The 27072-nt window shown below is 35.8% G+C and overlaps 2 protein-coding genes across 2 annotated transcripts in view; one reads left to right on the top strand and one right to left on the bottom strand.

Moving 5' to 3' along the window:
• Positions 1-11356, top strand: part of LOC132560351 (trafficking protein particle complex subunit 12-like) — a 14536-nt gene extending 3180 nt beyond the window's left edge. The window contains exons 3-12 of the mRNA XM_060225023.1: positions 941-1057; positions 1328-1450; positions 2610-2748; positions 3156-3268; positions 3596-3668; positions 5225-5298; positions 5669-5767; positions 8286-8383; positions 10098-10185; positions 10950-11356. Coding sequence (XP_060081006.1) covers positions 941-1057; positions 1328-1450; positions 2610-2748; positions 3156-3268; positions 3596-3668; positions 5225-5298; positions 5669-5767; positions 8286-8383; positions 10098-10185; positions 10950-11192 — 1167 coding nt within the window. The 3' untranslated portion in view covers positions 11193-11356. The remainder of the gene's footprint in view (positions 1-940; positions 1058-1327; positions 1451-2609; positions 2749-3155; positions 3269-3595; positions 3669-5224; positions 5299-5668; positions 5768-8285; positions 8384-10097; positions 10186-10949) is intronic.
• On the bottom strand, positions 8508-27072 carry LOC132560352 (uncharacterized protein C8orf76 homolog). The gene is made up of 11 exons (XM_060225024.1): positions 27023-27072; positions 23145-23300; positions 22645-22768; positions 20817-20929; positions 19649-19733; positions 19122-19275; positions 16637-16709; positions 13446-13505; positions 13191-13250; positions 11388-11464; positions 8508-10488 (listed from the first exon to the last, which is right to left on the bottom strand). The coding sequence occupies exons 2-10, from the start codon at positions 23247-23249 to the stop codon at positions 11396-11398; spliced, it is 843 nt and encodes a 280-aa protein (XP_060081007.1). The 5' UTR covers positions 23250-23300; positions 27023-27072; the 3' UTR covers positions 8508-10488; positions 11388-11395.

The raw sequence follows: 27072 nt of genomic DNA, 5'->3' as shown, positions 1-27072 counted from the left end.
AAACCTAAAACAGATTCATTACGTCAATCGTGACATAATCAAAATAAACCTGACGAGTCTCTGAACACAGGAATGTTTTAGTTCCTGGCCAGTATTGATTCAATTTTTTAGACAATGACAATATGGACAAGGAAGTTGTCAAATTTTCATGGCAATCAGAGTTCATCCGGTGAAGAGATTATCAGAAGCCTTTACACTAATTATAGTTTGTAGCTTTATGTTTGTTTTATGTTCTATTTGTATGTGATGTTACTTTTGTAATATTTTGTGTCTTGATAAAGGATCAGATTGCCTTGAAAATTTGACAATTTACTTGTCCACAATGCTGTTATTATTTCATTGATTATACATCTATTCCAGTCACATACATACAAAACATTTGTTTGTTAGGATACAGTACCAATATTGAACCATACCGTCAATATCACCTACTACATCAGATACACATGGTAAAGGTAGAATGTAAATTGTTGTAAACCTACTACATCAGATACACATGGTAAAGATAGAATGTAAATTGTTGTAAACCTACTACATCAGATACACATCGTAAAGATAGAATGTAAATTGTTGTAAACCTACTACATCAGATACACATCGTAAAGATAGAATGTAAATTGTTGTAAACCTACTACATCAGATACACATCGTAAAGATAGAATGTAAATTGTTGTAAACCTACTACATCAGATACACATCGTAAAGATAGAATGTAAATTGTTGTAAACCTACTACATCAGATACACATCGTAAAGATAGAATGTAAATTGTTGTAAACCTACTACATCAGATACACATCGTAAAGATAGAATGTAAATTGTTGTAAACCTACTACATCAGATACACATCATAAAGATAGAATGTAAATTGTTGTAAACCTACTACATCAGATACACATCGTAAAGATAGAATGTAAATTGTTGTAAACTTGTGTACATAGGGGGACCCAGTACGTGACCTGGTACATCGCTACATGGGAGAACAGGAAGCCATCAAAAGACAGATACTGACAGTCGACAGTGTCACTCAAGATGTGGATGGCTTGAAAAAACTCTTGGTATTTAATAATCTGTCTTACATTATAACACTCCATGCACCTATAGTCTTACTTTATAACAATGCATGATAAATATAAATGACTCATTGTTGTAAAAATATGTTATAAAAACCGATATCGTTTATGCTAATTAATATACCTTGTCATTAGTTTTGTGCTAAATGAGAATGAGGAAATCTTTCTTTATCTAATGCCGATATAGGTAGAGTGGTTTCACTGATGTATCAAGTCAGGTACTCTGTTGATAATATGTGTGTATTTTTGATATAGGAAGGAGGATGTTACAGGTCTGCTGTAGAACTGACAGGGCGACTTTTAACAGCTGCTGGACAAGGGTCAGAAAATCAAGGGGAGACAACACCACCTACCCAACATACATCTCATACACTACAGGTAATGATTGAACCATTGTTCGTGAAAATAGTAAATATACAAGGAGTTATAATACTAGTTAAAATTTTGTGTCCAGAGCATAACTTTGCCCGTATTGAAATTAAGATAATGAAACTTGATGTATATATTGATTACGCTAAGACAATGTGCAGTATGCCATATTCAGAGCTCGCAACTCCTTTATTTCAGAGTTATTGCCTTTGTTAAAATTTTGTGTGTAGAGCACAACTTTAAGTTGCTTGCTTCTAAACTAGGATAATGAAACTTGGTGGATATATTGATGCTACTAAGACAATGTGCAGTGTATCAAATTCGAGGCCATTTACCCCTCAGTTACAGAGTTAATAATTTCTTGTCTGGAGCTTAACTTTGCCAACAGCTAAGCAAAGATTATGAAACTTGGTGTATCCATTAATCATCCAAAGATAGTGTAACAATGTTAGGGCCCGAAACCCCTTAATTCCCAAAATAATTATTAATTGCCAAATTCAGAGCTTGCAACTCCGTAATTTCAGAGTTATTGCCCATTTATTAAAATTTTGTTTCCAGTACATTGCTTTACCTGCATTTAAACTAGAATATCAACATGATATATACATCACTTATACAAAAGCAAGTTGCTGTGTAGTAAAGTCAGTACAGAGTTATTGCCCTTTGTTAAGATTTTGTGTCATGAGCATAGCTTTGCTTGCATTAAACCTAGGATCTTGAAACTTGGAATATAAATGTGTCATACTAAGACAGTGTGTAGTATACCAGATTCAGGGCTTGCAACCCCTTTATTACAGAATTATTGTCCTTTGTTTAAATTTTGTATCCAATAAAGTCGTTTACAGTTTTTCATGAGTTTTACAGATACTCTTATTTGTTTTGATGTACAGTCAGTATATCTAGTCACTTCTATAAATAACAAAACCTCACATTGAATAATCTATTGATATTTACAGACAAGAACTGGCTGTTTTTCTCAAAATATGCTTTTCAAAATCGAGTCCCTTTACCACTTACAAAATGTAAAGCTCTTTCCTAGAATCCACTGAAACAGAAAAGAATGCCTTTTAATCAGAGAGAACTCCGATGAATATAGGTAATTTCTGACTTTTGTTACTTATCAGTTATCTGATGAATTTCTGATCCCTGTACCTTTTACCTCCAACAGCTGTGGTTTTGTCGTCTGTCTCTGCTGATGAAACTGAAGCTGTACAACATTGTTGAGTCAGAACTACAGGGTTTCCAGAACCTTGATACCCCAGACCTCTACTATGATTACTACCCACAGGTTTACCCTGGACGTAAAGGTCAGTTTATGTCTTCATCATTGCTTATACAGAATAATGTCCCACTTTTTCATCTATTTAAGCTGTGATATTTAGGCACCTGCAAAATGTAATGGTTGATATAATTTCCTATACTACCCTTCAAAAGATAGAATGGAAGCTGCAAGTAATTTTCATTTACAAGCTTGTTAGTGCAGAGTTGCAATGTTATACTTCCCTTGTTGGTGGATAAATTAGATGCTAATGTTCAAGACGTGAATATTTGGAATTCTTACAGATACACAAAATTTAAGCCTGTTATATTACCAATATGAATATCTTGAATTTCTTGTATAAAGTTTTCTTTGCAGGTTAATTAAGTACTGTTTGGTAAGTTTGTGCTATTGATTCGAGGTTTTCAATAATCACCTTTAATTCTGATTGGTCAGGTTCCATTGTATCCTTTGGGATGCGGTTGTTACATGCAGAACTGCCACACTACCTAGGACGGTCCCAGGAGGCATTGGATCGACTTCACTATATACTCGCAGTCACACAAAAAGTTTGTCTAGATAGTTGAATTCATATATGAAGTTGTTTTCCAGAAGTTATGCACTTGAGATTTACTTATATATGTATGGCTTATTATTGTTTCTTTGCTGTTGGTTTTAAAATACCCAAAGTAGAACTCATTTTATCAAGGTGAATGAGTCCTCCTGAACAAATAAAATCTTATTCAATTTACTTGTAGTGAACTTGAGCACTTTATTCAAAATTTTTCTCAAAAGATTTGACTACAGGCATATTTGAGAATGAGTATCAAAAGGTTATTTGGATTTTGATTCCAGAATCTGATAAATTGATTGATCAGGCTGTTTTGTGATTGTAGATTATCAAGAATCTGGATGAAGGATTAAGTGAAGATGGCAGTGCTGTAGAAATCCCAGAAGAAAGTAGAAAAGGTAGCAGTTGTGCAGTATGAAATGTTCAGTTTTTGAATATGACAGAAATGCAGTCTAAGATATGATCCAATATACTTACTTTTTAGATCACCTGATCCAAAGGTGATGTACATTAAAGGCTCTATGGGTCTCTTGTATGTTTTTACTATACTGTCAGTGCAGAGACATCACATCATGATGAGATAAAGTTATGGAAATTAGGTACAATCACAATTGAATTTGGTAGGTTTATACAACTGTATACTGACAATACATTTGTAGTCAGAAGAACAATCTTTGTTTGTTATCTCACCTGGCCCAAAAGGCCAAGTGAACTTACGGCATACCATGGCATCTGTCGTCCATCCGTCAAAAGGAGTTATTTTACTCCCTACTTCTGCTGTAGGAATGATTGGATTCTGTCCAAATTCGGGCAGAAGCATCTTTGGGTGATGGGGAATCAATTTTGTATAAGTGGCGGATCTCTGTGGATTGGGAGGGGCAGTGCCCAATAGGAGAAATAGAGGAAATTATTTTAAATCCTTCTCCTGCAGGAATAATTGGATTTTGTCCAAATTTGGTGTGAATCCTGTTGGTTAAGGAAAATCAATTTTGTATAAATGGTAGGGGAGATCTCCACCGTAAACCATATATAGCAATGCTGGGCAAGAGATAAGCACATTCACAATGTAAGGACTGGCCCTTGGGTGTGGCCTCACCCCTCTGGACTGAGCTTTAATTTGGAAATATTTTGAATACTCAAGCTATAGGCATGTATATAATTGCTGGGCTTTTAGATCCAGATGAGCAATACAGGCCCTATAGGTCTCTTGTTTTATGTTTCTATTAAAGAGAAATACTGTGAACCAATTTTCTTTCTTCGCTACTAACTTTTGCAATTTCTGTTAATAAGATATGCACATTAATTTACCTATACAAATTATGAGTTACCATTGTAAAATTCAAAGTACATGGTTGATCTTGATATGTAGAGAGTCCCTTGTTTGGGTGTTAATTTGGCCACAACATGTTAACTTACTTCAGGGGTTTGGAAGTGACTTGTTCATAGCCCAGAATGACTTTTCATACCCGCTTTACAACATACATACATTTCCATACTCTAAGGAATATACATGTCTAATTTACTTTTAAACTCATCAAGTGTCCGGAATTTTTCTTAAGATAACAATGTGAAGGTCGGTCAAAGTAATTTGATAGAATTCAAATTCGCTACAGATCTCCACCAGAATATTTCATTTACCTCACACCAATTACAGTACTCAGAATGGAATACTTGGGGAAGTAAATTGTCCTTGACAATGAATTTAACCATATACACACATAGATTCAGGATAAACAGCATGTAAGGTAAATAGTCAATATTGTAAAATGACAACTTTTAAATTTGGTGTTCATTACCTGTGTTTTAATTTGCTTCATTCATAAAATTTGTGAAAGTAAAGAAGTAAATCACATGTGAAGAAAAGTTTGTTTACAGTACTTCTTAATAAAAATATTTTTATAAACAGATGTCAGCTTTGCATAACTCTTCATTAATACCAGGAAATACTTTGCAGCATCCAGAGACTTATGGTGTTCCCGAGAGAAGAAAATCCTGTTTATCATAGGAAACACATTTTTGGCTATAAAGGTATTTATTGAAGACATTTCCCTCAGTCAATCAAACTTAGGTTTTACTCTTGGTGATATCTTTGTGATGGGATCAAATATGTCCCTACTTATCAGTGACATTTTCCAGTTGTGGTGTTTATGCTGTCTTTAAAATGTGTATTGTGTGTGTGGTTGTGTTTTCTATATGTGAATGTGTTTTGTGTGAACATGTCTTGTATGTGAAAATGTGTATTGTGTAGAAAATTTTGTATAAATGAATCTGTTTTCTACATATGAAGGTATTTTCTATATATGTATAGAACATGTACATGTATGGTATGTAATTATGTAATTTGTTTTTAATATGAACATGTTTTGTGTAGAGGAACATATTTTTGAACATTTTTCAGGATTATGAAGCTTCAATGACAGTGTACGAAGCCCTGCTTGTGAAGGATCCACAGTCCAAGCCATCACTCTTGAGTGGTCTGGGACTAATTTATCTCCAGGTAACGTCTACATTTCCTACCACCAGTTACCTCAGACTACTGCAGATAATTACAACTGCATCAACTTGTATAACTGAACTGTAATACATCAGGTTTATATAGGACTTAGATGTTTTTTATAGTTTTTACAGTGACTTTGTATTGACCTGTTGCTTTACAGTGACAGATAATCCTGTATGGACCTATTGTTTTTACAGTGACAGGTAATTCTGTATGGACCTATTGTTTTTCCATTGACAGGTAATTCTGTATGGACCTATTGTTTTAATAGTGACAGGTAATTCTGTATGGACCTATTGTTTTAATAGTGACAGGTAATTCTGTATGGACCTATTGTTTTTATAGTGACAGGTAATTCTGTATGGACCTATTGTTTTTATAGTGACAGGTAATTCTGTATGGACCTATTGTTTTTATAGTGACAGGTAATTCTGTATGGACCTATTGTTTTTATAGTGACATGTAATTCTGCATGGACCTATTGTTTTATAGTGACAGGTAATTCTGTATGGGCCTATTGTTTTTATAGTGACAGGTAATTCTGTATGGACCTATTGTTTTTATAGTGACAGGTAATTCTGTATGGACCTATTGTTTTTATAGTGACAGGTAATTCTGTATGGACCTATTGTTTTAATAGTGACAGGTAATTCTGTATGGACCTATTGTTTTTATAGTGACAGGTAATTCTGTATGGACTTAGGTGTTTATTATAGTGATAGGTAATTCTGTATGGACCTATTAATTTTATAGTGACAGGTAATTCTGTATGGACCTATTGTTTTTATAGTGACAGGTAATTCTGTATGGACCTATTGTTTTTATAGTGACAGGTAATTCTGTATGGACCTATTGTTTTTATAGTGACAGGTAATTCTGTATGGGCCTATTGTTTTTATAGTGACATGTATTTCTGCATGGACCTACTGTTTTTATAGTGACAGGTAATTCTGTATGGGACTATTGTTTTTATAGTGACATGTAATTCTGTATGGGCCTATTGTTTTATAGTGACAGGTAATTCTGTATGGGCCTATTGTTTTTATAGTGACAGGTAATTCTGTATGGGCCTATTGTTTTTATAGTGACAGGTAATTCTGTATGGGCCTATTGTTTTTATAGTGACAGGTAATTCTGTATGGGCCTATTGTTTTTATAGTGACAGGTAATTCTGTATGGACCTATTGTTTTTATAGTGACAGGTAATTCTGTATGGGCCTATTGTTTTTATAGTGACAGGTAATTCTGTATGGACCTATTGTTTTTATAGTGACAGGTAATTCTGTATGGGCCTATTGTTTTTATAGTGACAGGTAATTCTGTATGGGCCTATTGTTTTTATAGTGACAGGTAATTCTGTATGGACCTATTGTTTTTATAGTGACAGGTAATTCTGTATGGACCTATTGTTTTTATAGTGACAGGTAATTCTGTATGGGCCTATTGTTTTTATAGTGACAGGTAATTCTGTTTTTATAGTGACAGGTAATTCTGTATGTTTTTATAGTGACAGGTAATTCTGTATGGACTATTGTGACAGGTAATTCTGTATAACAGGTAATTCTGTATGAACCTATTGTTTTTATAGTGACAGGTAATTCTGTATGGACCTATTGTTTTTATAGTGACAGGTAATTCTGTATGGACCTATTGTTTTTATAGTGACAGGTAATTCTGTATGGACCTATTGTTTTTATAGTGACAGGTAATTCTGTATGGACCTATTGTTTTTATAGTGACAGGTGATTCTGTATGGACCTATTAATTTTACAGTGACAGGTAATTCTGTATGGACCTATTGTTTTTATAGCAACAGGTAATTCTGTATGAGCCTATTGTTTTTATAGTGACAGGTTATTCTGTATGGGCCTATTGTTTTTATAGTGACAGGTAATTCTGTAGGGGCCTATTGTTTTTAGTGACAGATTCTGTATATATTAATTTTACTGGTATAGGTTTTATTCTATACTCTGTGTATCCATGACAGGTAATTCTGTATGGGATTTGTTTTTATAGTGACAGATGTAATTCTGTGTATCCATGGGCCTATTGTTTTTATAGTGACAGGTAATTGTTGGATTAATCCTTTGGGAGATGACAGATCCATTAAGATGTTTATATACTTCCATACTTTTAGTGAAGATGTTTATATATTCTGTGTATCCATGACAGGTCTTACCTGTATAGGATTTATCTTCTACTAGTGAAGATGTTTACATACTGTGTATCCATGACAGGTCTTACCTGTATAGGTTTTATCTTCTGCTGGTGAAGATGTTTATATACTGTGTATCCATGACAGGTCTTACCTGTATAGGTTTTATCTTCTGCTGGTGAAGATGTTTATATATTCTGTGTATCCATAACTAAGGGTGAGGTGTTTATTCCACTCTACAATAGTGTATATAATTTTACAGGTGTTTAATCGAATAGAGAATATTGCTCCTTAGAGAGAGGAAAAATGTTAAAATGGAATGAAGAAACATTTTATGTAATATTTTGGATTCATATTTCACAGATGGGAAATGTTTCCAAGGCAACAGACTGTTTCAAACAAGCGGAAGTGTTAACAGATATAACGGACAAGAAACAGACATGTAGGACTTACCTAAACAAGTATGTCATCAAAACACATAGCCCTGAAAGTATCACTTCTGTGATTTATAGTTGGACTTCATGGGACATTACATATGGAAGTGATTTGAAGTTTTTAAAAACAAAAAGTAAATTAAAATCTGTATTTTCATAAAGTAGAGAAATTTATTAATACCCTTATACAACAGTCAAAATACAAGTCAAAGTTCAAAGTAGCCCAAAGATCCAAAGCACAAAAAAATTTAAATTTAAATTTAGAAGTATGAAGATTAATAATTCCACCAGGGAGTTTAAATAGGAGCATACACAGTCAAGTTGTTTCAATTTACAACTACAAATCAAACGTCTGACGGTGGCAGTCCAACGATTATCTGGAAGTCCATAAGATCACTTATATCTGGGTCAGTAAAAAAGTCAATCAAAGAATTTACAGGTTAGTTAGGAAGAGAAAAGTCAATTTAACGTTTGTAAAGATGTTGAAAGGTAACAGCAAACAGAGTTGATTCACTTCAGATGAATGACAAAAATTGGCTCTGCTCCACTTAGACATTTTACTTGCTACCATTCAAGCATGAACACATTAATTTACTTTTGTAACTGTTTTATATAACAGCAATATGTCTAAACCATAACTTAAGTTAAATTCTTTACACAATACATATGGTTGAAGGGTGAGGAATGCCCGTGTTGTGCTACGTTGTGTGAAGTTACACGATATCTAAACAAGAGATCCCAGGGGGATATTGCCACACACAATTGTTCAATCTTTATTTATTCTTTAAAAAAGTTAGATCTTTCCCTTCGTTTTCCTTCTTTCATCTGTTTAATATGAATTTTTTTTAATTTCCCTAAGAAATAGCAATAATGACTTTGTAACTGTTAAATCCATGATGTTGGCCTGTCAGCCATTTTATTTTTCTGATCAGTCCCAAAATCAAATAGGCACAACTAGCTACCAGGGGAAAGCTAAACATTTGAGAAAGATCCATCCCAAACTACTCCAGTAAAGTGATAACATATTTCCATAGCCAGAATCCAAGCTGCATATCGGCTATTTTGTTTTTCTGATCTGTCCTCAAATCAAGGGGCATAATTAGGCACTAGGAACCTTCATTTGAGAAGGTTCATCCAATACTTCTCAAGGAATAATAACAAAACATCATCAAAATCCATGTTGGCCACCTGTCAGCCAAATATTTATCAGTCCCAATATAAAATAGACACAACAAGGGACAAAGGGGAACCTACATATGAAATTGGAGAAAGATCCATTAAAAAAGGGTGAAAACAAAAATTGTTTACTCATTAACAGAATTGTTTACTGATCAACAGATAAAGGATGATTTGAATAATAAAGCTGATGAAGTAATGATGGAATATTCAGGTATAAACAAATGAAGACAGTGTTTAGACATAATACAGTCCTTTTAAAGTTTATTGAGTCTGAGAAGTAAATATGTAGCTATCACTCTTTACTAGATGTATGCAATCGTATGTCCATGCCGAGTATTCAGCCCTCTAACATCTAATGCAGTTTCAGGAGAAGTATAAGCAAATGCTATAGGTATTACAAGACTTTTTGAAGGATATAGAAATATAGAGCTGTCCTATTTATAGAGTCATTACTGTAAAAATAAAGTGTTATAAACAATTTGATGTAAAAATATGCTATATTAGATTGTGAAATGTCATGAAATTATTACAGATAGCCCACAAAACAATCTTTTTTCCACAGGGGACTAGAGTCTATGTGTACGAACAGTTTCTCCGATGCATACCAGAATTTCAAGACAGCAGTAGAACATGACCCAACAAATGCCTCAGTAAGTATCTTCTGTGTATCATATCGAAGCCGTTATCATTGTCTTGTCTTCATCACAAGGTGTTGCTGATTTTAATTCTTTGTTTCTGTCCAGAAATGACTGTAAACTTTTGTTCTTCTGTAAAGTTTCCTAATTTGCTTCCAATCAAGACTTTTGCAAAAGCTCTGTAGATTATGATGTAACACAAGAAGTGATTCCAGTATATTTTTCACCAGACAGAATTATAGTTGTTGAATTAGTCAGTCAATCCAGGATTAATTGGTATCAGTGTCAATCACTGCAAGGGTCCGGATTTGTGTATCCCTGCAACAAAGGAACCAACACTGACAGTATAATGTCAACCCATAAATTATATCAAATTTAATAGATAGATTTTATCCACTTCCATAACTATCAGTATTCATTTTCTATATGGTGTTGAGACTTCTGTAAAGATTAATAGTCTACATCAGAACAGCATGTATCTATGCTATACTAAACTACAGCTGCAGTCTTTGATTCATAAATTATATTTGCTATTTATGTGTGTGAAAACCGTACCCTGTCTACATCTAGGACATAATAGCTTTGCTACCAGCAAAATGAATTTGTAAAAGTGCCCCCAGCAAAAAATTAAATGTTTTCTAAGTAACCCGTTAACTTGCGTATTTTATTTATTGATCTGCCAATGCATTAATCATCTCTTTCTTTCATCAGAATAAAACAACACATATATTTAGTGATGATGGTTGTTCATGATGTCTCTAATGATGACAATGTTTCAGGCGGTCAACAACATGGCTGTGTGTTCACTGTACCTAGGAAAGCTACGGGATGCCCTGAAGACGCTGGAGGTATTGGTACACGAGGATCCTATAAGGAACCTACACGAAGGAATTCTTTTTAATCTTTGTACTCTGTATGAATTGGAGTCATCTCGTGCCCTTCACAAGAAACAGGCTCTTCTGGACCTGGTCAGTCGTTACAAGGGGGATGGCTTCCCTGTCGCTTGTCTTAAAATGGCTTAATTTTCAAGTAGGACTGTGATTCTTCTCTGTTGGTGATATTTATAAATCATTCCACTATCTGGACCTTGTGCTGAACTTACATAAAGTGCAATATTTGTGTCAAAAGTATTTGTGTTGTAAGAGAATTGTTTTGTGCCTGTATTAAATGTATTCAGAAATCCAAAGTCTTCTTTTCTCATCGACTGTACAACTAACCTTCATGTTTAGGTAGGCAAACAATTGTCTGTCCAGGAATACCACCGCTTGTCAAAATCTTTCACATCCATTTGTTTCTGTTGAATTAAACAAAATCCACCAATCATACAACAATTTCATATTAGATGTTTTTCACATTTTGCTTTGTGGTTGTGGAAGTCTACCAATACTTGTTCTATAAATCGTTCTTCACTTCTTGATGTCTGTTGGCAGATCTTTAAGTTCCTGTTGTCTTTTATGTAGGCGATTTGCTTGAATAGGCTTACAACTGTACCCAGCATTCTATCAGATTTTTAACACATTGACTATGCACAGCTCAGAATAATCTTCATATTGAAGAAAGACCCATTTTTTTCTATTAGAAACAAAGCAATAATGCTTATAGCTATCATGCTTCATCTGTCGTTGTGCTTCATCCATAAACCTGTATAACACTACACCTGTTTAAAACTTGGGCTGATTTCAACCAATTTTGGTCTAAAATATCATTTGGATTTGGGAATTATTTCCTAAATTGAGAAAGTTGATTCAATCCAAGGGACCTGGTGATGAGGTCCCAAAAGGGGAAGCTAGTCAATATTTTGCATATAAGTGCTACTATTCCCTAATGCTTGAATGGATTTCATATAAAACATAATTAGGGGTTGGGGAATAATTTCCTGAATTCAGAAAGTTGATTTGACCCATAAGGACATAAGTATGGGGACCAAAGGGGAAAGTTGGACAATATTTTGCTCTAAAATGCTACTAATTCCTGGGTTAATTTTAGCTAAACGAGTAAGGAGGGAAATAATTTTGTAAATTCAGAAAGTTGATTTGACACCCTAAGGACCTAGTAAATTCAGAAAGTTGATTTGACACCCTAAGGACCTAGTAAATTCAGAAAGTTGATTTGACCCCCTAAGGACCTAGTAAACTCAGAAAGTTGATTTGACACCCTAAGGACCAAGTAAATTCAGAAAGTTGATTTGACCCCCTAAGGACCTAGTAAACTCAGAAAGTTGATTTGACACCCTAAGGACCTAGTAAATTCAGAAAGTTGATTTGACCCCCTAAGGACCTAGTAAATTCAGAAAGTTGATTTGACACCCTAAGGACCTAGTAAATTCAGAAAGTTGATTTGACACCCTAAGGACCTAGGAGCAAAGCCCCAAAAGGGGAAGTAAGAAAATGCTTTGCTTTAAGATGCTTCTCTTCCTTTATGCTGGAATGGATTTCAACCAAATTTGGTCTGAAACATAATTAAGGAGCGGCAATGATATCAAATATACATGATGTGATCCTGAGTTTGCTCTTTCAAATTTCATTTGAAGCATCCTTTGGTTAAGGGGAATTAATTCTTTAAAAACAGCGGGTCTCAGGGTCCCCTTGGGCAGGAGGGACGGGGGTCCAACTGGGGAAATAAAAACAGCGGGTCTCAGGGTCCCCTTGGGCAGGAGGGACGGGGGTCCAACTGGGGAAATAAAAACAGCGGGTCTCAGGGTCCCCTTGGGCAGGAGGGACGGGGGTCCAACTGGGGAAATAAAAACAGCGGGTCTCAGGGTCCCCTTGGGCAGGAGGGACGGGGGTCCAACTGGGGAAATAGAGCAAACACTTTAAATTTTTTTAGTCTAAAGCATTCTTGTGTGAAGGAGACTTTTATATAAATGGTCTGACTGACCCCTTGGGAGGAGGTGACAGAGGGATGGGGAACTATATACTTATACTTTTTGAATTCCCTTTCCTTTAGTTTGGATAAACAGTTTCAGCCAACAAAGCTAGGTGAGCAATACAGGCCCTTAAAGATTTAATCTTACTACTTACTTGTACAGCATTATCTCCCCCGTCTTGTTGCTCCACTTTACTCATGTCATGACACAGAAACTAAAATTCAAAAAGTTGTAAAATCAAAGCCATTTTTAAGGACAAAGACTACATTTATTTTGTGGAATGGATCATTGACCTTTATCTGTTAACAGGAAATTAACGGTGGTTGAAAAAGTTCCATATATTTCTGAAGTCTCAGATTAGAATGATGAATCTACTACAGCATACATTACAAGTCATGGCCCATTTTACCTTCTTGGCCTTGTGTATAAGTTCCTCACTGGCATTTAGTTCCAAGATAAGCTGCTCCATCTAAAACAAAGTTAAAGAGATAACATGTACTACAAATAAGATGAAAATCCAGGCTCATACCTAATATCAAACTGGGTTATGGAAATTGAAAAAAAAAAGAAATCCCATCTTCGTGTGATATTCATTGGTGGTGGTGAATTTGAATATGCCATACCCAGCACAGAAACTTGTACCTGGACTATAAGATATAATTAATATCATAATATATTAAGAACAAATGAGATCCCAGAGAGCTCTTGGCACCCACCATTAATATTCCCTGCAAAAATGTTTGCAGGGGATATTAATTTGGGCTCCATCAGTCCATCTAAGGATTTCTCCAAACTGTAACTTCAAAACCATTCAACTCAACTTCACAAAGCTTGCTGTATATATTAAGTTAGTGCCCCTTTTAGCTATTGACGATATTTCATTTTATATATTTTTGGTGTTACCATGGAAACATAGCAAAAAAAAACAAATTAGTGTTAACTATCCTTTCTGGACTTCAACTTTGAAACCATTCCATTCAACTCCACAAAACTTTCTGTATATATTAGAATTTGAATTTGAATATGCCATACCCAGCACAGAAACTTGTACCTGGACTATAAGATATAATTAATATCATAATATATTAAGAACAAATGAGATCCCAGAGAGCTCTTGGCACCCACCATTAATATTCCCTGCAAAAATGTTTGCAGGGGATATTAATTTGGGCTCCATCAGTCCATCTAAGGATTTCTCCAAACTATAACTTCAAAACCATTCAACTCAACTTCACAAAGCTTGCTGTATATATTAAGTTAGTGCCCCTTTTAGCTATTGACGATATTTCATTTTATATATTTTTGGTGTTTCCATGGAAACATAGCAAAAAAAAAACAAATTAGTGTTAACTATCCTTTCTGGACTTCAACTTTGAAACCATTCCATTCAACTCCACAAAACTTTCTGTATATATTAGCCTAGTGCCCTAGTTGTGCCTTTTCGTCTTAAGGACATTTTATTGTATATCTTTTTTCTGTAGCCATCAATTTTTTTTATTTTTTGTGACTTTGTTACTCCAGAGTTTATAGTGTCAAATAAATTTGTTTATGGACCATACCAAGCTCTATTCAAATATCAACAGTCAAACACACAGGATCTACATCAAGAAATGAACTCTAACTATAAGGTTGATATATAAGATATATATATATATAATGTTGAAGTTGAGGAGATTCAAGGAAATTTAATTGATAATTAACTAAAGAAGACATTACATTTAGCACTCGCGCTTTCCCTGTATTAGATCTTCAGGTGGTAGTAGTGGTACATAATTGAATGACATCACAAACTGTTATACCAGTATCTATACATCATATTAGGGTTTTACACCAACAGCTGGGTGTGGGGGATAATGCCTCACTTTGTGGCTCCTATATATACATCATATTTGGGTTTTACACTATCAGCTGGGTGCTAGGGATAATGCCTCACTTTGTGGCTCAAATATATATATCATATTAGGGTTTTACACCAACAGCTGGGTGTGGGGGATAATGCCTCACTTTGTGGCTCCTATATATACATCATATTTGGGTTTTACACTATCAGCTGGGTGCTAGGGATAATGCCTCACTTTGTGGCTCAAATATATATATCATATTAGTGTTTTACACCAACAGCTAGGTGTGGGGGATAATGCCTCACTTTGTGGCTCCTATATATACATCATATTTGGGTTTTACACTATCAGCTGGGTGCTAGGGATAATGCCTCACTTTGTGGCTCAAATATATATATCATATTTGGGTTTTACTCCAACAGCTGGGTGTGGGGGATAATGCCTCGCTTTGTGGCTCCCTTATATACATCATATGTGGGTTTTAAACCAACAACTGGGTGTGGGGGATAATGCCACGCTTTGTGTCCCCTATATATATATATACCCAAATATGATGTATATATATATCTTATTTGGGTTTTAAACCAACAGCTGGGTGAGGGGGATAATGCCTCGCTTTGTGGCTCCTATATATATATCATATTTGGGTTTTACACAAACAGTTGTGTGTGGGGGATAATGCCTTACTTTGCCCTTCCTGGTCTGATCTTTTCCCTTTCTCTTATAATCAATTGATTAATCCTTTTAGATACTGCCAAATCCAAGATGGTTGCCTGGAAGCCAATTTGTTTTTCATGATCAGTACAAAAATCTAATAGGCACAACTAGGGACCAAGGGGAACCTATGTGTGAAATCTGAGCGAGATCCATCCAGTACTTCTCAAGCAATACTGATAAAAACCTTTCTTTTTCAAAATCCAATATGGCTGCCTGTCATCCATTTTGTTTTTTCTAATAAGCCGATCACAATTAGGGACAGAGGGAAACCTACAAATGCAATTTGAGAGATATCCATCCAGTACTACTCAAGCAATACTGATAAAAACCTTTCTTTTTCAAAATCCAATATGGCTGCCTGAACGCCTTTGGTTTTCTGATCAGTCCCAAAACCAAATCAACACATCTAAGAGCCGAGAAAAACCAACAGTACTTTTCAAGAGAAAGCGATAACAACATTTGTTTTTTGATGAACATTGGACAGACTTGAAGGAGATGATCTTTGGACAGCATGAACATTAGAAAAAGAACAGGGGGCAGTAACTCTTCCAAACAGAGTCAAATGAAACTGCCATTAAGGAAAACCCAACTTCATTGTCATGGTGATAAACCCTATAAAATTTCAAAGAAATCAGGATGAAAACTGAGGGAGGAAAGATCCAGAAAATAGAAACAGTATGAAAATAATAAAGGACAGTAACTCTTCCAAATACAGTGGCATTAAGCTGCCTTTCAAGAAACTACAACTTCATGCCATGGTGTTTAAGTCTACCAAATTTGAAAATAGATCTCTAGACAACAAAATTTTATGATGGACAACACCATAACATGATATGTACCCTCAAAACTTTTGACAGGCATTTTAAGATTGATGAGGTTAGGTGCCAAGAGACACAAAGATGAACACAAGGGAAGAGAAAAAAGAAGGCTGCCAAAAGAGATCAATCTTCTTGGTGCCCTCTCAATAAACTTTTAATCAAAACAGAATTTTTTCTTGCTTGTAGATGATATTCAAAGATTTAGTCCACACAATTTTACTTGCCTCTTTGCAATACTCTTCATGTCTCTTGGCTACAAATTCTCCAACAGACCTTCGCACACTCAAGAACAGCAGTCTGAGAAATAAAGACATTTGTTATTACAAGTAGTTTTCACATAGACTATTGTCTAAAATATAAAATGTATGTACTGACGAGGCTTAAAATTGACTAGACAGAAAGTCATTGTTTCTATTGAACAAACAATGTTCTAACTAACAATCCCACTTCTCCACAAACAGTGTTCTAAGTAACTATCCCACTTCTCCACAAACAGTGTTCTAACTAACAATCCCACTTCTCCACAAACAGTGTTCTAACTAACAATCCCACTTCTCCACAAACAGTGTTCTAACTGACAATCCCACTTCTCCACAAACAGTGTTCTAACTAACAATCCCACTTCTCCACAAACAGTGTTCTAACTGACAATCCCACTTCTCCACAAACAGTGTTCTAACTAACAATCCCACTTCTCCACAAAGATTTAAAAATTTGATTCCTTACTACATGTATTAAGATTGAGAAGTTGAGGAACGTACACATTAGCTTCTCAGCCTGCTTGACTTTTGGTTTACTATAGAAATAATCTCCAGTGACAAGTTTTGAAACATTCATCTGAAGTTCTGACAAATTATGCCTTAATTACTATTGACCAATAACAAATGATTTGCATTCTTCTCACGATACATAATTGTAAAATGTCGGGTCCATGTTGGTGTAATTAAGTATGTATCAGTCAAACAAAATATAACACTCTAACAATGACAACACAGCTTTGTATATATACATCCTAATGTTCTGCCAACACACTGTATGGTTATTTGTATATAGAGAACTGAGTTACAGCCCAAAGAAAAACAGACTCATAACTCTAAAGTGTAGAGATTTCTACGAGGAACATGCATTCCCATGATTCATTGCTGACATGGAGTAAGTTTGGTGGTGTGTAAATGGATGCTCTGGATGTTGAATGTTGTTGACGCCATCATCAAAAACATTTGACTGTATCAGACAAGTGAGAAGTGTGGTCACTCACCCTGACCATATCAGACAGGTGAGAAGTGTGGTCAATCACCTTGACCGTATCAGACAGGTGAGAAGTCTGGTCACTCACCTTGACCATATCAGGCAGGTGAGAAGTGTGGTCACTCACCTTGACCGTATCAGGCAGGTGAGAAATGTGGTCACTCACCCTGACCATATCAGACAGGTGAGAAGTCTGGTCATTCACCCTGACCATATCAGGCTGGTGAGAAGTGTGGTCACTCACCCTGATCATATCAGACATGTGACAAGTTTGATCACTCCCCTTGACTGTATAAGATGACAAGTTTGACCAATCACCTCGACCGTATCAGACATGAGACAACTTTGATTACTCACCTCGACCGTATCAGACATGTGACAAGTTTGATCACTCACCTTGACTGTATCAGACATGTGACAAGTTTGGTCACTCACCTTGACTGTATAAGACAGGTGACAAGTTTGATCACTCACCTTGACTGTATCAGACATGTGACAAGTCAGACATGTGACAAGTTTGGTCACTCACCTTGACTGTATCAGACAAGTGAGATGTTAGACGTGACTGCTCCTCCGTATCAGACATGTGACAAGTTTGATCACTCATCTTGACTGTATCAGATAGGTGACAAGTTTGGTCACTCACCTTGACTGTATCAGATAGGTGACAAGTTTGATCACTCACCTTGACTGTATCAGACATGTGACAAGTTTGGTCACTCACCTTGACTGTATCAGACATGTGACAAGTTTGGTCATTCACCTCGACCGTATCAGACATGTGACAAGTTTGGTCACTCACCTTGACTGTATAAGACATGTGACAAGTTTGATCACTCCCCTTGACTGTATAAGATGACAAGTTTGACCAATCACCTCGACCGTATCAGACATGAGACAACTTTGATTACTCACCTCGACCGTATCAGACATGTGACAAGTTTGATCACTCACCTTGACTGTATCAGACATGTGACAAGTTTGGTCACTCACCTTGACTGTATAAGACAGGTGACAAGTTTGATCACTCACCTTGACTGTATCAGACATGTGACAAGTTTGGTCACTCACCTTGACTGTATCAGACATGTGACAAGTTTGGTCACTCACCTTGACTGTATCAGACAAGTGACAAGTTTGACCACTCACCTCGACCGTATCAGACATGTGACAAGTTTGATCACTCATCTTGACTGTATCAGACATGTGACAAGTTTGGTCACTCACCTTGACTGTATCAGACATGTGACAAGTTTGGTCACTCACCTTGACTGTATCAGACATGTGACAAGTTTGGTCATTCACCTTGACTGTATCAGACATGTGACAAGTTTGATCACTCACCTTGACTGTATCAGACAGGTGACAAGTTTGGTCATTCACCTCGACCGTATCAGACATGTGACAAGTTTGGTCACTCACCTTGACTGTATAAGACATGTGACAAGTTTGATCACTCACCTTGACCGTATCAGACATGTGACAAGTTTACAGTACTCAAATGAACCCTGGTTGTTATGTCTATACAATTGCCAGTAACACAAGGCCAGCCTCCTCCACAGGTTAGCACTATGAGGGTGACAGCATATCAACTCTTTCATGAAAACTTCAAACTCTAAAACATATGATCAAATCTGCTTTCAGAGGAAATCAATATATATAGTAAATTGATTCAGAAATCTGCAGGTGTTCCCCATACTTAATACAGAGTCACATCTTAACGATTCATGTTGGTATAAAAGGACAAGATGAGCATATGAAAAATATTCTACTACAGATTTCTATAAAAAAAAATTCTATATTTTATCACACAACATCAAATTCATAAGAGTTTAAATGGACAATGTTTCATCACTTAATTCTGTACATAAACATCATCCAAATATGTATTTACATCCAAAATTCAACTGATACAGAAAAGTAGTAGTTGTCAACCAATATTTTTCAGTTGTCTGATCTTGAAAATTATAAAAGTTACAAAAGTGTACCTGGCCAGTCCTGGGAAGCCTCTTGTATAAAGGTTAGTAGGACCAAGGTCTGAGAAATCTGGTCAGGACTGGATGAGATGTCTCTCTGTAATAAATAAAACATTAATGTAGACAGCATTTATTTATGATAAAAGCTTGTTTCTGCAGATGTTTACATTAGTTGTTAAGTGAATACATTTCATACCTAATAATGCATGTACTCATAGGTTGAAGAATTATCATCAAAGTATGCTAGTAACAAGGCACTTGCTGTACCTGGTGTGCTAGTTACAGAGTGGAACACGCATCACTTTCTGTACCTGGTATGCAAGTTACAGGACCAAATACTCATCATCACTTTCTACCTGGTATGCTAGTAACAGGGCCAAACACTCAACCCTTTCTGTACCTGGTATGCTAGTAACATGGCCAAACACTCAACACTAACACTTTCAGTACCTGATATGCTAGTTACAGGGCCAAACGCTCATCACTTGTCATACCTGATATGCTAATAACAGGGCCAAACACTCATCGCTTTCCATACCTGATATGCTAGTAACAGGGCCAAGCACTCATCGCTTTTCGTACCTGGTATGCTTGTAACAGGGCCAAACACTCATCACTTGTAGTACCTGATATGCTAGTAACAGGGCCAAACACTCATCACTTGCAATACTTGGTATGCTAGTAACAGGGTCAAACACTCATCATTTGCAGTACTTGGTATGCTAGTAACAGGGCCAAACACTCATCACTTGCAGTACCTGATATGCTAGTAACAGGGCCAAACACTCATCACTTGCAGTACCTGATACGCTAGCAACAGGGCCAAATACTCATCACTTGCAGTACTTGGTATGCTAGTAATTGGGCCAAACACTCAGCACTTGCAGTACCTTGTATTCTAGTAATAGGGCCAAACACTCATCACTTTCTGTACCTGGTATGCTAGTTACAGGGCCAAACACTCATCACTTGCAGTGCCTGGTATTCTAGTAACATTAGTTAGCTGGGATGATACATTTGGTTACAGTCAAAACATTTAACACTTATAAGAATGTATAAAAGTTATGAATAAAATATTCAACACTCATTATGATTTGCTGATATGCTTGTTTCAATTTCATTTATTTATCTGTTTCACAAGTACAGCCTTTTGGCTCTTCGAGAGTTTTAAGTTTCTCACCAGTTGGTATGCTAGATGAAGGGCCTGATTGTACTGCTGCAGGGCCACATAACTCCTAGCCTGACTCTCCATTAACTCCCTCTTCATAGCCTTGTTGTTTTCTGGCAGTTTACCTACAACCAACAATCATCAACTGTATCTTCCTGGTTATAAAAGTAAAATATCGTCTTTGTTTTTTTTTTATTTACTGTGATAAGAAAAGAGATAAAGATGCAAGTATTTGGTCAGAATTAAAGATTTTAATTTCATTTAAGTGTTACAAAAATGTGGTAATTGATCGGGGAAAAGTATTATACAAGTCCTTCAATGAAAACATTTAATAAACTGATGCAACAGATGCACAGTTTATACAACACTAAGTTTTCTTTGTTTGTGAAAATTTGAACAAAACTGAATCATTCCAACCGAAGAAATATAAAGAATTTGCTCCATTTCTTCTATTGGGCCCTGCCCCAGGGGCGCCAACACCTACGGTTCAAACTAGATTTATTCTCTTCACCAAAGAAGGCCTTTGACCAAATAAGGACAGAATCCAGGCATTCCTATGGAAGAAGGATTTGAGAGCAGTATTGCTATTTTCTTTATTGGACTCCACCTCCTCCAGTCCATGGGGGCAGACACTCACCATTCACTTGTAACAAAATTAATTTTCTTCCTCTAAAGAATGCTTTAGACCAAATTTGACCAAACATGGACAGCTTCCACCAAGCTATAAGGTAAGTGTGATGACTTCAATTTCCCTATTGTAAATTTTTCATTTCTTAATACCAACATCCTTGTATCCACAACCTATGGTGTCTACATGTCATAGTTGATTCAATATTCAAGGGCCTGTTACCATTAAGAAATTTTCAACAGACAGACAAACCCATAACACAGTGTTTCAAAGGTTCAGGAGGTTTTGTGGCCTACACTGTGATCTCACATTTCTCAGTAGGATATGAAGCTGGACGTGTTTGATTATCATCAGTTTGCCTGTTGGTTTCATTGCTGAATACCTTGTTCTCATTTGAAAACATGACATTACTTATGTGGATTGACCAAGACTTACACGGCGGGTGTAATCACTTTAGCAAAAGACACATATACTTCCGAAACTCCTGGTCTTATCATCCTTGTCTTTTTACAGGAGTCTCTTTCTTTCATTTTATTGAATATGATTATGTGGACAATTCGGTATTTTCTTGTTGTTTTTCACCTATTGGGCCCTGCCCCTCTTGTCCAAGGAGGCAAAGACCCTCCTTTTTACAACATTGATTTCCTTTCACTCAATCATGCTTCATTCCAAGTTGGGAAATTCAGAATCCTCATATTTCTAATGAAAAAAAAGGATTTTCAAGAATTTCCTGTCTTTCCTATATTTCTCACCCCTGCCATCCAAAGGGAGTGAGACTCAAAGTTTATACAAAACTAAAATAGGAGAACATCCACGCCTGCCCAAAGAAATAGGATTTTGAAGTATTTGCATTATTTCCCCTATTAGGCCCTCCAACAGGGTACCAGGACCGAACTGATTCCCCCTAAACTAAAGATGCTTTATACCAAATCAGGACGGAATCCATATATTTCTACAGAAAAAGGATTTTAAAGAATTTGCTGTAGTTCCCCTATCAGATCCCGTCCCTCCCATTGCAATTGGCCCAAAGACCCACTTTTTATACAAAATTGATTTCCTTTCCTTAAGAATCATGTGGGATTACAAAGATATGGTCTTATTGTGGTAGTTACACCACCCTAAATTGATTCATCACTGGAAATACAAGCAATACTAACACAGTTTATCAAAGCAACACCAGAAAACTTTAAATTACTTAAGTTTACTACTTACTTAAAGCTTCCTCGTAGTGGTCAATTGCCGAAGTGTACTCTTTTTTCAAATAGGAATGATCTCCCCTGTATTTTAATATCTGTACAGCCGTGTCTTTGTCAGTGGTATCTGCATTTTCGAACCACTGAAAGAAGAACATAACCTCCCCTTTCATCACTGAATCTAGAAAGTAACCTCCCCTTTACAATTAAATATATGTAGAGAGTGACCTCTCCTTTACAATTAAATATATGTAGAGAGTGACCTCCCCTTACAATTCACTGAATGTAAAGAGTGAAAAGTGTAAACTTGTCTGAAAGATTTGATTTAAAAAACATCTTAAGACTTTTTCATACAAACTCATTGTAAGATCTTTAACACAGTTGTAGACAAATGGATTATGTTAACATATATTGCAGAGTATTTTTCTGTGAATTTTCATATCATGTTGTTTTGAAATAAACAACAATATTCTATTTCCTTGATCATCACACTTATAATAAAAAATACCAGTAATTTACGTTTGGTGGGCAAAACTTGGCATTGTAGGACACTGGTCTGCTTGGTTTAGCTTTATTAGAGTTTTCCTCTAAATCTTCATCATCAAATGCTAGGCCAAGTTCCATGATTTACTTTCACATCATGTAGTGTATTTGTGGACAACGAAGAGCCAACATCTGTAAGATTAGACCAGTGTGTAAATTTAATCTTAGATTATCTCGATCAGACAGAGTTGTAATATTACACAAAAAACTTAATGATAGAAATTATGTATGTGAAAAATAAGTTGGTACTGATATTATATAACAAGGTATTGCAAATGTTACCAATCCCAGCATGGTTCCAACATGCATGGTACCATCATGACAAGAGTGCAGTAAAGATGATAGCTGACAGTATAAAGTTTTGTAAAAACCCAATATGGTCTCAGAAAAAAAGGAGGAATGAAATCGCAAGAGTGCTGACAAGGATAAGTGATGCATGTATGTGTAGGAACACCCCTATACCCCTCATATGTTGTGTGTGTGTGTGTGTGTGTAGGAACACCCCTATATCCCTCATATGTTGTGTATGTGTAGGAACATCCCTATATCCCTCATATGTTGTGTGTATGTGTAGGAACATCCCTATATCCCTCATATGTTGTGTGTGTGTAGGAACATCCCTATATCCCTCATATGTTGTGTGTATGTATAGGAACATCCCTATATCCCTCATATGTTGTGTGTATGTGTAGGAACACCCCTATATCCCTCATATGTTGTGTGTATGTGTAGGAACACCCCTATATCCCTCATATGTTGTGTATGTGTAGGAACATCCCTATACCCCTCATATGTTGTGTGTATGTGTAGGAACACCCCTATATCCCTCATATGTTGTGTGTATGTGAAGGAACACCCCTATATCCCTCATATGTTGTGTGTATGTGTAGGAACACCCCTATATCCCTCATATGTTGTGTATGTGTAGGAACATCCCTATACCCCTCATATGTTGTGTATGTGTAGGAACATCCCTATATCCCTCATATGTTGTGTGTATGTGTAGGAACATCCCTATATCCCTCATATGATATAAAGGGGTATATATAGGATCTTAAAGGAGTTTTTATTCCATATCAGATGCTATGAAACAAGTCTCAGACATTTTTATTTTTGCAAGCCTTGGCAAGAAGAAATCAAACCTTCAAGATGATTTTCCTGAAATCTTAAACAAAATGAAAACAAATTGAAAAAACTGATCACATAAATCAGGAAACTTAAATTTTGACTGGTTTTATAGTAAAAGATTTTAACATGCCGTTTTTCAATTCAAAATAAAATATAATGTAATTGTCCACACCATGAAGTCCCAATTGATTTCTGAATGGCACAGCCAATGAAAAACACTATAGGGTATATAAGACCAGTGACTAGATAACAGGCTGATGAGACCCTAACAACACACACTAACAAGAGTTCAGTTTCAAACAATACATGTCTAAAGAAACATCCTAAGCTTAAAACCATGAAATTCCAATGTTAAGACATCTGGCCAGATCAAGACACCAATTTTGGGAAATTTTCACATAAAGTGACTGGAGATCCGAAGAAGGAAAATTAATAAAATCTTATCTTGTTCCTGACTTACTTTCATTGCTTGCTATAGAGAGGCCAAACTTTACAAGGGTAACATTGATCTACTTTCAGGAAAGAATTGTCTTAAACAAGCAGGTTCATTTCCAAATAACTGTAACAATGATGCTTCATGTTGTGATGCCTTGTTTTTGTCAGTATTTCATGAGTAATGCTAAATTCTCTAAATCTACAAGGCATAGGACACAGACCTCTTGTTTAATCACACAATGGCTGCAAGAGAAATTCTCTTTTAATGTTTTAATAATTGTTTCATAATTTTGTGTAACCTGTGCCATTCAACCCTGACAAAACTTGCCTTATACATTTCTGTATTTATGATACAGGGAATAACACATCTGAAAGGTTGATACCAAAGACAATTTAACTCATATATTCATGTTTTTTTTGTATTTAGGGTGAACAAAAATAATATGTATAGTGAGGCTACATAAATATTGTACAGATGTCTATAGTGACCAGGAGAGACAAATAAACACAATATTGATAGAGTATATGGCAAACAGATTATATAGAGAAAAATTTGGCTCCTAAACTGAAATAAAGATACACCAATCTGGACATATACTACCTAACTGAAATCCTAATGATATTTATACTTTATAAATTAAATATGGGACATACACACATAAAATAGGGGAAGGACCACAAAAAAGATAGCTCACTATATCATCATGTTAGTTCTGTGGTGTTTTATTGGCACCCAACACAGCTATCTTGCATCAAAAGAGTGGATAACCCAAGTCCATTTAAATATAAATTAATAAAGAAGTAGGTATATATAAAATAAACACTGACCACAAAATTCTGTAAGCTTGAATGTTTCCAACAACTGTAATTAAACTGTATGTGAAGTACAATTACTACAGGGCAATTTTGTCAATTTAAATATCAGTCAGGCGGTTTTCTAATGAAAATGAACTGGTAACTCCGTCAGATTCGAGTTTGAGATCTTGGACATTAGCACATGAACTCACTAAACGTAGGTTTGGCAAACTCTGACAAATGAACCTTGAATTATATGTTTCAGAGGTCATTATTTATTTCAATGCTTCCGCTAGGAATCAAACCGACGACCCCTGGCTTACTAGTCTGACGCTCAACCGATCAAGCTAAAGAGAAGTTCTCTCTTGCCGAGTGGTATATTGCGTCTAGTAGTTTACCACGGTTACATACTCCCCCTCCAGGAAACAACTCGTCCACGAGTTTCCAGGGGTTACATATAAACAGGTCTGTTTACCAAACACAGGATACAGGGAGATACAAAAGCATATCAAAATTCACCTGTCCATCAAAAACAACCAAAGATTACATCACTGATATTCTCTGTTGAATTTATTTTCACAGTAAATAAACGGGGAGAGACACTTGCAAATTCAAACTCTTCGTGATTATTTGTATGATAATAACATCCATAATGATTCCATTTCCATTCTTGGAGTTCTGCAGAGTTCGGGTTTCTAATAGTTCATCATTCCAGAATTATAAGTAATTTCTACATCAGTGTTAGCAAAATCACAGACTTTAATATAGATAATATATCTAATATACAAGTCCGTGGCAAAATCATGTATTCACAAATATGTCTAATGAGGTATTATATATATATAGGTAATATATACATCTATATGACAAAAAATAATATGTCTGATCAGAAAAATAAATAGGACATATTCACATCATAGATGGGCTATTTCCATAATATTATAGCAATGGAGATAAAGACCTACAGGCCGTAAATTTCAGCTGTTAACCAGATTCTATTGGATTTCTACAGCGACGATCGCTTTTGGCACAAAGTGAAAGTAAGTAAACAGTGCACTGCGCAAACCAGTAAAACAGAAAATACGAAACTAATGGATAGTCCTAAAAGATCCAAAAATAGGAACTAACAGTTACTGTTACACATTCGGCCATGTGTCACCAATGTTGTGCTCAAGGAGTTTCTTATCTCTACGTTTTGTGCATCCCTGGTGATAGAAACTGTATTTGACATTACATAAATGCTACACCGACTCCTATTGCAGAAGTAAAGCAGGGTTTTAATACATTTTATACCATCGTAATCAAAAGAAATCCTGTTTTTGTTTATAAAAATTGTGTAGGAAGGCGTTTGTACCACGAGAGTTTTCTCTGCAATAAACAACCTTCAATTAGTGGCAATTCTCCGGAAATAAAGAAATACATTTCTTTAAACAACATTACAACGTATAGTTCTTTGAACAACATTACAACGTGTAACAACATCATCTCGAGGTTACCTGTCTTACTCCTCATCTGAACATGTGCGAGTGTAGGTCTTGTTGTGTGA

This window comes from Ylistrum balloti, unplaced genomic scaffold, assembly GCF_031769215.1.
Source record: "Ylistrum balloti isolate Yb309-2 unplaced genomic scaffold, AGI_CSIRO_Ybal_v1 Utg371052, whole genome shotgun sequence".
Lineage (NCBI taxonomy): Eukaryota > Metazoa > Mollusca > Bivalvia > Pectinida > Pectinidae > Ylistrum > Ylistrum balloti.
The sequence above is the reverse complement of the archived record's forward strand: the minus strand, read 5'-3'. Positions and strand labels throughout refer to the sequence as shown.